The following is a 14,092-nucleotide window of genomic DNA, read 5'->3' on the forward strand; positions in this document are numbered from 1 at the left end:
CAGCGTGCTCAGTGGTTAGAGAGTCGGCCTGCGCACCAAAGGGTCATGGTTCAATTCCCAGTCAAGGGCACATACCTGGGTTGCAGGTTCAATCCCCGGCCCCAGTGTGGGAGGCAACCAACCGATGTGTCTCTCATCGATGTTTCTCTATTTCTCTCTCCCTTCCACTGTCTCTAAAATCAATGGAAAAAGTACCCTCAGATGAGGATTCACAACAACAAAAAGGCTATAAACTAGGGGTGCTGTGTGGCCCTCACAGAGGGCCTGAACTGTCCATATTTGAAAATCGGGGCCTTTACATAAAAAGCCCTATTTCAGCCTGGAGCTGAGCAAGGCTGCCTGCTGGGGGACATGGCCTCCAGGGGCCATGGCCCTCCTCCCGGCCTTCGCCCCACGCTGAGGCTGAAGTCTCCTGCACGTATGCTCCTGCTCTCAGGAGCTGGACTGAGCACAGGGACAGACCTTGCTCCCAAGTCTCCAGTGACTCCACCTACTTCCACCCGCGCTGTGTCCCCCGCGCTGAGCCTTCCACGCCTGACAGATGGCATTGACAGACACAGTCTGCCACGCCTGACAGATGGCATTGACAGACAGACAGTCTGCCACGCCTGACAGATGGCACTGCCCGGGGACCCACCTCGCCCCAGGCCCGAGGTGGCGCCCGTGATGACCACGACGGCGTCCTGGAGGTGGGCCTTCATCCGCGAGCGCTGCCGCAGCCTGAAGAGGAGGCCGAGGAGGCCCACACAGCCGGACAGCAGGGACAGGGCGGCCGCAGAGGTGACGACGTCCATGGCCCGCACCGTCAGCCAGCTCCTCCTGCAAGAACCAAACCAGGTAAACCAGTGGCATCTCGGGAAACGGGAAACGGGCCACCCCTGCCCGAGTCGGACGAGAGCCCAGGCTCTCCTGGGAGGACCTGGGCTCTGCGTCCAGCAGACACGCCCGGGCCCGTGGCCGCCTCGTGTCCAGCCGGAGCGTGCTGCTCCCTCTCAGAGGCTGTGGGGGCCCGGAGGCACCAGCACACCAGTCCTCACCGTTCCCCTTCGGCCTACTGTGGAGACAGCGTGCTGTCAGACCTGAGGAGCCGTATCTGCTCCTCCCACAACTGCCTCCAACTTCCTCACTCCTCAGGCCTCCCCATCACTCGCCTGCGCCCCAATGCCCGCTAAGAGGGGAGACATAAGGCATTAGAGGTCAAGGGTGAGAGAGTGAGTGAGCACCCACGCTGTGTTGGTCACTCTGAAAGAAGTGCCTGTCGGGCACCTGCATCTGACACACAGTGGCCCCTCAGCCCACCTCAGGACCGCGGCACTGGGCATGCCGGAGCCTCCCGGAAAGAGCTGGAACGCCGGGGCGCGCCTGTGACAGCCCAGGGCTTCCAACCACTCATTGTAACACCCCCTCCCAAAGGCCACCCCAGCTCCTCGATTTAAAACCCTCTGCTCCCTCCCGACCACTCAGGCCCGGGAAGCACAGCTCCCTGAGCAGCACAGACACGCCCCGAGCGCGCAGGTCCAGGTCGGGTGGGCCGTCCTGTCGAACGAGCCTGCTCTTCGGCAAAGGCTCCACAACAACTTCCGCTGTGAGCCCAGCTAGTTCAGTGTTTTCTTCTCACTTGCTGTCCAAATGCACTTAGACTCGCAGGCACCATAAAAAATTCACTGGCATCCTTGGATAAGCACCTGTAAACATGACTGCCCTCCACCCCACTTAACCTCCTTCGGAAAGACCCAGCCACTGCCCACTAAGTGGCTGCATCTCGCTCTCACCCCAATGTGCCAAGCCTGAGCTGATAACTGAGGTGGTTTCCAAGGTGTCAGACTCTAACTGGGCAGTGCTGGCCCGGAGGCACAGGCCAGGGTCCCGGACACAGCTGGTCCAGGGAGTGCTGGGCCCCAACAGCCCCTGGCGCCTGGGAGCAGGGAAGTGACTCTGGGCCAGTTTGTCGGTGTCACTTTACCACAAAATGATAGCAATTGACATAAAACATAGGGAGGCCCCGAGGTAATTCTAGCTCAGAAGCTTTAGGTAATAAACTTGGGAGAGGGCTGGGACAGGACTTCAGCCCAGCGGGACAGCTGGTGGGGAGAGCTTTACCCACGGCAACCCAGCTCCTTAGGTGAGGCAGGTCCCAACGGAACTGCCAGCCGGGCCCGGAAGCCGCGAGGCCAGCTGGGGCCTCGACAGCAGGGCGTGGGGGACACTGCTCACAACAGGACAGAGCCGCACTAGGACAACCCACACCCCGCTCCCACCTGCAGCCTGGGCTGAGCAAGCTCCACGGAGGGCTGAGAGTGAGTGTGTGTGTGTGTGTGTGTGTGTGAATGTGTTACAGCCTGGGGCTAAGCAAGCTCCACAGAAGGCTGTGTGTGTGTGTGTGTGTGTGTGTGTGAGTGTGTTACAGCCTGGGGCTAAGCAAGCTCCACAGAAGGCTGTGTGTGTGTGTGTGTGTGTGTGTGTGAGTGTGTTACAGCCTGGGGCTAAGCAAGCTCCACAGAAGGCTGTGTGTGTGTGTGTGTGTGTGAGTGTGTGAGTGTGTGTGTGTGTGTGTGTGAGTGTGTTACGGCCTGGGGCTGAGCAAGCTCCACGGAGGGCTGTGTGTGTGTGTGTGTGTGTGTGTGTGTGTGTGTGTGAGTGTGTTACAGCCTGGGGCTGAGCAAGCTCCACAGAGGGCTGTGTGTGTGTGTGTGTGTGTGTGTGTGTGAGTGTGTGTGTGTGTGTGAGTGTGTTACAGCCTGGGGCTGAGCAAGCTCCATGGAGGGCTGTGTGTGTGTGTGTGTGTGTGTGTGAGTGTGTGTGTGTGTGTGTGAGTGTGAGTGTGTGTGTGTGTGAGTGTGCTACGGCCTGGGGCTGAGAAAGCTGCACGGAGGGCTGTGTGTGTGTGTGTGTGTGTGTGTGTGAGTGTGTTACGGCCTGGGGCTGAGCAAGCTGCACGGAGGGCTGTGTGTGCGCGCACCCACTACACTGAAGGGTGTGGGGGAGGGTAACAAGCTGCTGCCTCCGGACTCTCGGGTGTCAATCAGAGACCGGCTGGAAGGAAAGGCGGAGCAGGGTCCCAGGAGGAGCCGGGCGCCAGCCTGTCTGGCTCAGCCACTTGCAGGCAGGGAGGGCTGCGCGGCCAGCCTGAGGACGCTCACCTGTGAAGCGGGTGCAGTCCGCTCTCAGGCCCGGTGAGTGCCAGAGCGGAGCTGCCGCCCGCGCCCGCGCCCTCCCGGCCCAGGCGCCGGTTCCAGAGCAGCCACCTGAACCTGTCCGAGCCCCTAGTTTATGAAAAGTGGCTTCTTCTCCACAAAGGGAACTCCTAAACTCCTCTGTGGTTTTAATTAAATCTCACACCTTCACGCCTTTCATTAAATCAACAGACGGGGGGGACACACAACTTTGTTCAACATTAGTATCCTGTATCCCAAGGTCGGTTCAGAAACGGGGCCAACACAGCCGGGAGAGCACACGCTGCGCTCCGTCCTGCTGCTCCTCCTCGCCCGGGAGGAGAGGGAAGCACAACCCCCCCCCCCCCCCCCCACACACACACACACACACCCCGCCAAGGCTCCCGCTGGAGCAGCAGCAAAGCTAGCCAGCGCCTGCGCCCGCCCGCCCGCCGGTCTGCACCAGGCAGACAAGCTCCGGCGCGAGGCAAGAGCAGCTACACACAGTGCACACTCCAGGCTCCCCGGCACCTGCCCACAGGACCTCCTGGCACCGGCCAACGTGGTACTGGCCAAGCAGGACCTGCCTCGCCCACTGGCGCTCCTGTAGGGACCTTCAGGTGGACCAGGGCTCAGAGTCAGAGGCTGGGAGGTTAGAAATCAGCAGGGCGTGCCCAGCTCCCTCCTGATGAGGTGCACGATGGGAAGACATCAGAGCAAGCCGTCCATTTGAGAGAACCACGTTCCATTTCAGGGTAACCCTCCTGACCAGGGGAAGCGGTCATGTTAGCCATGGCAACTCTTCCTGGAAGTTTTTCAGACTCCTGTGGACCCACTTTTTCCCCTCTGCAGCGCCTGTGGTCACCCCGTGCCCAGGGCCACTGGGCCTCCCTGGGCAACTAGGGAGCTGAGCCAACCCTTCCCATCTCACCCTTGGCAGTCAGCACGCGGAGAGAGAGAGCCAGCTGGCTCCGCCCGCTGCGGCAGTGGGTCTGGGGCCTTCTCCAAGCGAGGGGACAGCCCCAAGATGGAGGAAGCACGCGTCCTGGCTGGCCACATCCAGGGGAGGAAATAAGCCTCCTATGCGAAGCGAGTTCAAAGGGGGCCTAGTTCCCTGACAATGGCATACAAGAAGGACTTTAATGGGTTTGTAGATGTTGCATTTTATACCGGAAGGCTTCTTAACTGCAGGTTTCAGGTCTAACTGGGGAGGTGTGATGAGGATATACAAGGAGAGGTGGGGGACTCTCGCTCACGATGTCCAGCATTGGGAGACCAGCTTGCAGAAAGAGGGGAGCCACACCGGAAGCAGGGCAAGGATGTTGGGGGGGGGGGGGAAGAGACCAGAAGAGACAGAAGGTAGGACCACCCCCTCAAACAGGAACACAGGTCACACATGGCCTGGAGGTAGAGCACACTGTCTGACGGACACACTGCCAGGAAGTGTCCTGAGCATGGCCTGTGAGCAGCGTCAGCCCATCACACATGAAGCCCATCTGCTGGGATTTTCATGTGTCACAACCACGGAGCTATGGACTGAAGGGTAAAGGTGGAAAGTTCCTTCTCAGGCGAGCTCCTTGCGGCTGGGCAGCCAGAAAGCTCATGGGCTCTCACTGTGATCAGAACTCAGCTGCCCTCTTACTCTCCACTGAGGGGTTCTTCTATAGTTACTCCTCACCCGGGGGTACTTCTAGGGAGAATGGAAGAGAGAGGGAAAGACAGAGACACCATGTGAGACAGACACATGCGTGAGCCTGGCCAGGACCTTTGACCGGAATCGAACCTGGGACCCCTTGGTCCACAGAGAGATTCTGTGCACTGAGAGATTCTTTAAAGGGGCTTTCAGAACTTCAAACCAGAAACAAGGCTGGCATCAAGAAATCAGCTGAGCAGAAATGTCACCTTTATGCCATTTCCTCTGTTTCTCATACTTGATTAAAATTCTACATTTCACAGATGGAATCAATTCCTAATATTCTTTCTTTCCTCAAGCAATTATAAAAAAAAAATTAAATTTGTACTGTTAATAAAAACGGATTGTTGGCATCTACTCTGAAACCACACAGAAATTAAACCCTGAGACACATCCATAAATCAAAGGAGGAAATCTGAAAACCCTTCAAGGTTAAGAACTAACAACAGGCCGAAACCGGTTTGGCTCAATGGATAGAGCGTCGGCTTGGAGACTGAAGGGTCCTGGGTTCGATTCCGGTCAAGGGTATGTACCTTGGTTGCCGGCACATCCCCAGTAGGGGGTGTGCAAGAGGCAGCTGATCGATGACTCTCTCTCAACGATGTTTCTAACTATCTCTCTCCCTTCCTCTCAGTAAAAAATCAATAAAATAAAATAAAATAAAAGAACTAACAACAATCTCAGGTCTGTAAAAGGATTAGTCATGACGAAATCTTTCACGTTATGCAGAAGAAATCGGGCTCAAGGGCAGGATGCTGAAATCATGCAGCAAGAAGGAGCTTAGTAGCACAAAGAGCAGCTAGGACGTCAGCCCCACACACCGCCACCCGTGCTCATACTGCATAACTGCCAGCAGCTTGAAGCAGCTCAGTTATCTACGGTGACATAAAGTAAGGACCCTGCTTAGCACCCATTGCTGAAAATAGGTGTCTATGTTCAGAAAGTAAAACCAGAGTGAAGAAACCAACGAGAAGCAGCTGCTGGACAGAAAGACGGTCTGACCTCAGACAGCAGTTCATGTGACAGTGGGTCCGGGGCTGTGCCCTCTCCGGTGTTTTGACCTGGGCAGAGGGACGGACACTCGAGGCCAGGGGCTGCTTTCTGGTCAGCCAGCCTTCTCTGGAATGCGGGACCGAGCTACAGACAAGTGGCCTGTAGGCTGTACTTTGGGATGCCAGCCTTAGAGCCCTGGTTAAAGGAGTCAGGCTGGCATTAGTAAAAATAAAAGCCAAAGAAAGGCTGGAGAGTATTCCAGACCAGCTCTGAATGTCCAGTCCTGGGAAGAGAAACACGGAGAACGGGCTCTGCTCTCCAGCCAGGTGCTGGGCCCGCACTGCCCCGCAGCCCCCACCAGGACCCTGCCATGCAGGCTGACGACAGGGAACAGGGGCCAGAGGCTAACAGTGACTATGAGCCAAAGTATTAGCTCAGTTTTTAAAAAAACAGCACTTCATCACTGGAAACTGGAAGTCTCTTAAACACACACACACACACACACAATAGCACTTGTGCTGGCTACCTAGACATCTTGACTCAAAAACAATTCTGATTTCTAATGTGCTTTATAAAATGAACTTAGTATGACTGGAAGATGGAGAAGTGACCTCAACCTTTTTCCTAGAAAACACACAAACCCAACAAGGCTCATTGTGGAGGCAAAGCACAAAAAGAAACAACTTATAATCCCACCCACAATGACCAAAACACTTAGTGTATGTCTTCCAGTCTAAAGTGGTCTCTTGCCTTATCCACTGATTTTGGCTCAGTGACCGAGCATCAGCTGGAGGACCGAAGGGTCATGGCTTTGAATCTGGTCAAGGGCCTATGGACATCGGTTTCGGCTCAATCCCTGGTCTTCGTCAAGGCACCTGTGGGAGGCAACCAATCAATATCTCTCTCACATTGATGTCTGTCTGTCTGTCCATCCGTCTCTTTCTCTTTTTTCTGCTCTCTCTAAAAAGGCAATGGAAAATATCTTCAGGTGAGGAGTAACATGACAGATGATAGAGTGGGTGTCTTGTAGACAGCAATGTATGGGTGTTGTTATCCATTTAGCCACCCTAAGTCTTTTGATTGGAGCATTTAAACCATTTACATCTAAAGTGATTATTTTTAAATTTGTTCTTGTTGTTGAAAACATTACAGACATCCCTATTTTTTCCCCATTGACTCTATCCATCCCCACCCCCAGGGCCTTCACCACAAAGTGATTATTGATAATTATTGTCATTTTGTTATTCAGATATCATTTTGTCCTGACCTTGTTTTTCTTAAGTCTCTTTAACATTCCTTGTAATACTGGATTGACAGTGATGAATGTCTCTATTTTCCTTCTCTGAGAAGTACCTTTTCTTTCTTTCATTTTCTCATCTCCAGCTGCTCCTTCTCAGGAACTGGACCCCTCTCTAGCTGTGCAGGATGTGGAAGAGAGAAATATTTATACATAACTGAATATTACCGGCCAATCCCTTCTGGCCTGCGAAGTTTCTGTTGAGAAATCAGCTGACTGACAGTCTTATGGGAGCCTTCCTGTAGATAACAGCTTTTCTCTTGCCGCTTTAAAATTAATTCTGTCTTTAATCGTTGCCAGTGTAATTATGATGTGTCTTGGTGTAGGCTTCTTTCGGTTCATCTTGTTTGGGACTCTGCGCTTCCTGGACTTGTATGTCTATTTGCTTCTCCAGATAAGGAAAGCTTTCAGTAATTATCTCATCAAATAGGTTTTCAATCACTTGCTGTCTCTTTTCTCCTTCAGGTACTCCTGTGATACAAATGGTGGGATACTTGATGTTGTCCCAGAGGTCCCTTAAAACTGTCCTCTTTTGGGGTGGAACTCTTTCTTTTTCCTGCTGTTCTGACAGGGTGTTTTCTCTACCTTGTCTTCCAAATCACTGATTTGATCCTTTACTGTATCCTTCATTTTTGTTATTGACTTCAAATTTCTGACGGCTTCTGTGAATTTTTTTTTTTTACTATCTCTATGTTCATGTTCTCCCTCCCTGAGTTGATCTAGTCTTCCTCTATGTTTGATGACAATCATTTATTTTATTTTTAATCTTTATTGGGATTGTTTTATAATTGTATTGTTAGAAGCACTGCATACATCCCCTTTTTGCCCCCACTGAATTCTTCCAACCCCCTCCCCCCAAGTCCTCACCACCACCTTATATATGCATGGCCTCCTGTGTGTCCAGTTTGTATATGCATAAAACTCCCTGCCCCTCTTCTTCCCTTGCCTTCCCTCTGAGATTCTGAACTCCATTGCATGCCTCTGGATCCACTCCATTTATGTTTATTTTGTTAATTGGATTCCACACATGAGTGAGATCATGTGATACTTGTCTTTCTCTGACTGGCTTATTGCTCTCCAGGTCCTCCATGCTGTCTCAAAGGGTAAGAAACTCTTCTTTTTACAGCTGCAGAGTATCCCATGGTACAATGTACCAGTTCTTTTACCCACTCATCTGCTGATGGGCACGCGGGCTGTTTCCAGATCTCAGCCACTGTAAAGTGTGCTTCTATGAACATAAGGGTGCATATATTCTTTCTGATTGGTGTTTTTGGGTTTCTCAGGATATGTTTCTACATGGGGGATCACTGGGAGAAATGGCAGTTCCTTATTTAATTTTTTGAGGAAATGCCATACTGTTCTCCACGGTGGCTGCACCAGTCTGCATTCCCACCAGCAGTCCACGAGGGTTCCCTTTTCTCCACCTCCTCACCAGTACTTGTCCTTTGTTGGTTTGTTGATGGTAGCCATTCTACAGGTGTGAGGTGATACTTCATTGTTTTAATTTGCATCTCTCTGATGATCAGTGACTTTGAGCATTTTTTCATTTCTCTTGACCATCTGTATGTCCTCGTTAGAGAAGTGTCTATTTAGATTCTTTGCCCATTTTTTCATTGGATTGTCTTCCTTTTGTTAATTTGTATAAATTCCTTATGTATTTTAGATATCAACCTTTTATCAGATGGATCATTGCCAAATATGTTCTCCCATACAGTATGTTCCCTTTTAGCTGTTAATGGTTTCTTTTACTTTGCAGAAGCTTTTTATTTTGATGTAGTCCCATTTGTTTATTTTCTCCTTAGTTTCTTTTGTCCTAGGACCATGGTCGGCAAACTGTGGCTCACAAGCCACATGCTGCTCTTTGGTCCCTTGCGTGTGGCTCTTCTACAAAATACCACAGCCTGGGTGAGTCTATTTTGAAGAAGTGGCATTAGAAGTTTAAAAATATTGGCTCTCAGAATTTGGAAACAGCCTAGGTGCCCGTCAGCAGATGATTGGATCAAAAGACTGTAGTACATCTACACAATGAATATTATGCTGCCATAAAAAAGAAGGAATTCTCAACATTTGCAGCAACCTGGATGGAATTGGAGAACATCATGCTGAGTGAAATAAGCCAGTCAATGAAAGAGAAACAACACATGACCTCACTCATTTATGGATAATAAAGAACATTATAAACTGATGAACCAAAAGATAGATATAGAGACAGTAAAGCAACAAGCAGACTGTCAAATTACAGCGGGGAGGGGAGGGAGATTTGGGGAGGATAATAGATTAGGGGTGTCGAACTCAATCAGAGAAGGGGCCAAAATCTATAATCCAGCCTAAATCGTGGGCCGAATGGTTTACTGAACAGTCATAAACTGTCATTGTGATGGAAACGCAGCGGAGTGCAGTGATGACAGCGCGGTGCGGGCCACATTGCAAGGCCTGGCGGGACGGATTTGGCCCGAGGGCCTTGTGTTTGACACATGTGCTAGAGCCTGCTAAAGAATCACAGCTCTGCTGACACCTTGATTTTAAGACTTCTGATCTCCAGAATTACAAGGTAATAATTTTGTGAGGTTTTAAACTATTATAGTTTGCGGTAACTTATTACAGCAGCAACAGGAAACTAATACAATGTTTCCCATCATACTTGGAAATTTTTAGACATTATCTCAAGTATATTTTTTCTGCCTCATTCCTTCACTACACTTCTTCTGGGACTCCCAAATGTTAGTTCACTCGATGTCCCACCGATTTTTGAGGCTGTTAATTTATCTTCAACCTTTGTTCTGTTCTTCATATTGAATTTCTACTGACAGTTTTTATGTTCCTCGATCCTTGCTTCTGCCATCTCAAACCTGCGAATGAGCTCCTCTAAAGAATTTTTCATCCCACTGCCATTCTGTTTGACCACCTTCACTCAGGTATTTACTCAGGATGCTTCCAAGATTCCCAAACCTGATGTGGACCCTGAAGACCTTGTGCTCTGGAAATTCCCCAAGTGTTCTTCTCACTAAGCACTCTCTCCCCTGGCTTTACTTCTGTCTCCGTCTCACTGCCTTCTGTGGTACAGTGTCAAGAAACATTTGCTGGATAAATAAATTAAGACTCTAGTTACAGAGCACACAGGGGAAGGTGACTGATTTTGATTAGAGACTGGGAAATTTTCACAAAGGGTGTAGCAATTAAGCTGGGACAGCACCGCCTGAAAAAGCTCCTTTGTGCTCCCTGGACGAGGCCCACACTGACCTTCAAGATTGAGTCTCAGATTCTCTCCTGCTCTCTGCAGGAGTCACCAGCTAACACTCACCAGCCCTCTGAGATTCCTATGTTGTTTGCAAACACTCTCTGTAGGAAAATGCACCCAACCATCTTCCCCAAAGCCTGACACTGGGAACACCTTGCCAGCTCTGCATCTGCACCTTTGATTGTGGCCAGTTTGACCAGGACCTGAAGCTAAAGGTCAAAGTTCCAGGAGGAGCTCTTCTTCGGAGGCTGCTTTTCAGCTCTCGAACTCCTTCCTTCTCCTGAACCAACACTAGGCTACAAGGCAACAGGAGCTGATGCCCAATTCCCAGCCACATACCCAAAAGATACGCTTGTAGTTTTGAGGTTTTGTTTCATTTTCATAATCTGGCTGAAACATAATATACCTCAATTTGTCCAGTTTAATCTTTCTCCTCCAAAGTCATTCCAACTCAATACCACTGCAACTCACCACTCAAATTGCAATATTTGTCAGTTTCAAAATATTTTATGTTCCTTTATTGCATAACCCCATGTTTCTTATTACCAGAAATTTCAACATATGATTTGTCACCTATAGGTTATAACGGGGTTAAACATGTTAACGCAAAACAGTTAAAAACTAACTATGAACATGGTAAACAACACGGACTCAGACTGGTGGAGATAAGAATGCCAATCACAGCATGGCCCCATCCTTTGTCTACAGCACTTGTGTGGGTGTACCTGGCTCTGCAGCAGAGTTTGATTAGAATTTGGAAAAGCTCACTAGGTCAAAAGCTCATTCTAATAACAATTAATTACATATCTCAAAGTTTGTGCCTAAAAACAAAAAAAACAAAAAAACAAACAAACAAAAAAAAAAAAACCCAGCTTCCAGCTTTTGCAGGTGGATCTGTGTGTGGCAAGGAAAACACTGAGTTCAGACATTTTTCAAGTCTTCCTCAGCTTTTCCTCTCCATCAGGCCCTCTCACTTTTCTCCTGTATGTGCAGCAGGGATCTGTGGGAGTTTATCAAGCCTGTCTACAGCTGTCTCACTACAGGATCTCTGTGAAATTCCCAGCTAGTCCACCTGGCCACTATTTGCCCAATTAGGGCCACAGCCTCAAACTAGCAAAGCTGTTAGCCTTCACCACTCACTTGCCACCAATGTTGCTACCATTACTGACAAAGCTTCTGGCAGGATGCTGTTTTCTGTTCCAAATACTTGGCCTCCTCCAACAGTGAGATGCTGGTCTTCACAACTGCCCTGCCTTGGTTAAACTACTGCACTGCCCGGTCGGCGTGGCTCAGGGGTTGAGCATCATCCTATTTACCCGGAAGTCACAGGTTCGATTACTGATCAGGGAGCATGTACGAGTGTGCAGGATTGATGTTTCTCTTTCACTGATGTTTCTCTCTCTCCCTCTCCCTTCCTCTCTCTGAAATCAATAAAAAACATTTTTTAAAAAATCTACAGTTAAGAAAAAGACACAAAAACAAAACTAATGCATTGACTGATGAGCTAGGATTATGGGATAAAAGCCATAACCCCAGATAATAATACTAGATTCTCACTGGTCTTACCTAATGTTCAGTGGTTTTTCATTAAAAAAATGTTTCCCAATTTGTTGTATATCTATCTTTGGTCGATTTCCAGACCTCTGATATGATTGTTTTTGACAATGTTATCCTGCTTTACAGTTGTTTTCTTGAGATTTTCCAGTTTCCTCACTCTGCCATACCAGAAGTCTTCTCCCTATTACAAGGACTTTTTTTCTTTTTTTTTAAATATATTTCATTGATTTTTTCACAGAGAGGAAGGAAGAGGGATAGAGAGCTAGAAACATCAATGAGAGAGAATCATCGACCAGCTGCTTCCTGCACACCCCCTACTGGGGATGTGCCCGCAACCAATGTACATGCCCTTGACTGGAATCGAACCTGGGACCTTTCAGTCTGCAGATTGACGCTCTATCCACTGAACCAAACCGGTTTCGGCTACAAGGACTTTTAAGTAGAATTTTTTCTACTGCTAGAAACAAATATTCTGACAATAGTACAAACATAGTCAAAGAGAAATGTGTCTCTCAAATATTCCTACTTAAAAGTCTTCTCTGTGCCAAATTAAGTACAGACATTGAGAGGCGTGCATGGGTTTGGACTGCCGCATGCCCATGCCAGAGCAAGCTGCGGCCCCGAACCACGCCCGCCTCTGCCCCTCGGCTACAGGCACTGAAGTAGGTTGCACAGGGGAAAAAATGTTGAGAGGAAAAAAAGTAATTATCCTTCATTTAAAGTTGGGGGTGGATACTAATCGTTGCAAAACTTTCTTCTTGTTGTATAAATTCACATTTCCTCACTGAATCCAGTTCCCTTGGCCTGGTGTCAGCTGCTACAGATGTCCAATCACACCTTCCCTCTGGCATAACTATTTCTTACAATTCAGTGGGTTTCCCCCGCTAACTAATATCTCTTTAAATTTAAGCCTGTCTTGCTTTTTCACTAAGATCAAGCTGCCAGCTACCATATTTCTATTAGAATATAAGTGAGAGGAGTGAATAATAATTTCAACTGTTTATCGATACAGTAAACGGTGTTTGGAACCAGGCAGACCTTGGTTTGAAAGCCAAAAATCAAGCTAAGTGAGTGTTTTTGGTTAAGCTATTTAATATTTCAACCAGTTTCCTCACCTGCAAAATAAATCTAATATCTGCCTTATACAGTTGCAGAAAGGATTAGATAAGTACACCTATGTTAAGAAGCCCAGATAAATGACAGCAATTATCACAACAATTGCTGGGTTTTCTATCTAGAAACATGGCAGGTAATGTCAGAAAGAGTAAAGAGAAGAAACAAAGAAAAGGAACATATCAATCTCATTCCTTGCTGTGCCTAGAACTAATGGATGGCCAAATTAATTAGTTTAAATTTCCTTCTCTGTCCTTATGTCCCCATGAACAATGAAGTGACCTTCTCTTTTTTATCCCCCTTCTCATTAATTGATTTGCTTCTACACAGTGCAATATTCTACCCAAGATTGAGGAGGAAGCCAGAATGGCCTAGTGCCTCCTGCCAGCACTCCCAGAAAACTGTCACTCATCCACCAGCATGCGGTCTCTCCTGTGTCCTAAGAAGCAGTGCTCAGTGCTGTTCCTGTGCTGAGCACAGGGGCTGGACAGGAACGTTACTGAACAAACCAGCAGCGCGTGAGAAATGAGCCACTGCACACTGGGCTCCCTCACAGTAGGCCTACTCCCGCTGTTCAGGAACTGGGACTTCAGGGCCCACTGCTATTCCAGTCAGGGCCTGCAAAAACTGCGACTCTGTGCAAGCTGCCGGACTGGACCCTTCGCGGAACACACACAGGGATGTAGGAACCATTGTTTTGTTGTAAAATCTCCAGGCTAACATGAGAGAAAAAGCTCATTCTCTATGAAGACCTGGCAAACGACAGGAAAGGGACTGTGCTGCGTTTAGTGCTTTTTATATATTACAGAGCGCCATGAGGGCTAACGTCACAATCCTTCATGCCTCTGGATGCAGTAGGAAGAAATTCATAACAACTCCAAACAAAAGCACATTTTTATTTTTAATATAATTAATTTTTTTGTTTTGAAACAAAAAATACATGGCAACTAAAAAAATATTACTATACAGATTCTAAAAAAAAAAAACCACAAAAAACTAAAACTAAAAAAAAGTTGATTTTGCCCTGACTGGCTTGGCTCAGTGGATAG

At 48.6% G+C, this 14,092-nt stretch overlaps 1 protein-coding gene across 1 annotated transcript in view; it reads right to left on the reverse strand.

Annotated features, from left to right (window-relative positions):
• DHRS7B (dehydrogenase/reductase 7B) overlaps window positions 1-14,092 on the reverse strand; it is a 56,258-nt gene that overhangs the window by 36,217 nt on the left and 5,949 nt on the right. The window contains exon 2 of the mRNA XM_036452078.2: window positions 638-819. Within this exon, the coding sequence (XP_036307971.2) occupies window positions 638-819 (182 nt within the window). The remainder of the gene's footprint in view (window positions 1-637; window positions 820-14,092) is intronic.

Source organism: Pipistrellus kuhlii, unplaced genomic scaffold (assembly GCF_014108245.1).
Source record: "Pipistrellus kuhlii isolate mPipKuh1 unplaced genomic scaffold, mPipKuh1.p scaffold_m20_p_23, whole genome shotgun sequence".
Lineage (NCBI taxonomy): Eukaryota > Metazoa > Chordata > Mammalia > Chiroptera > Vespertilionidae > Pipistrellus > Pipistrellus kuhlii.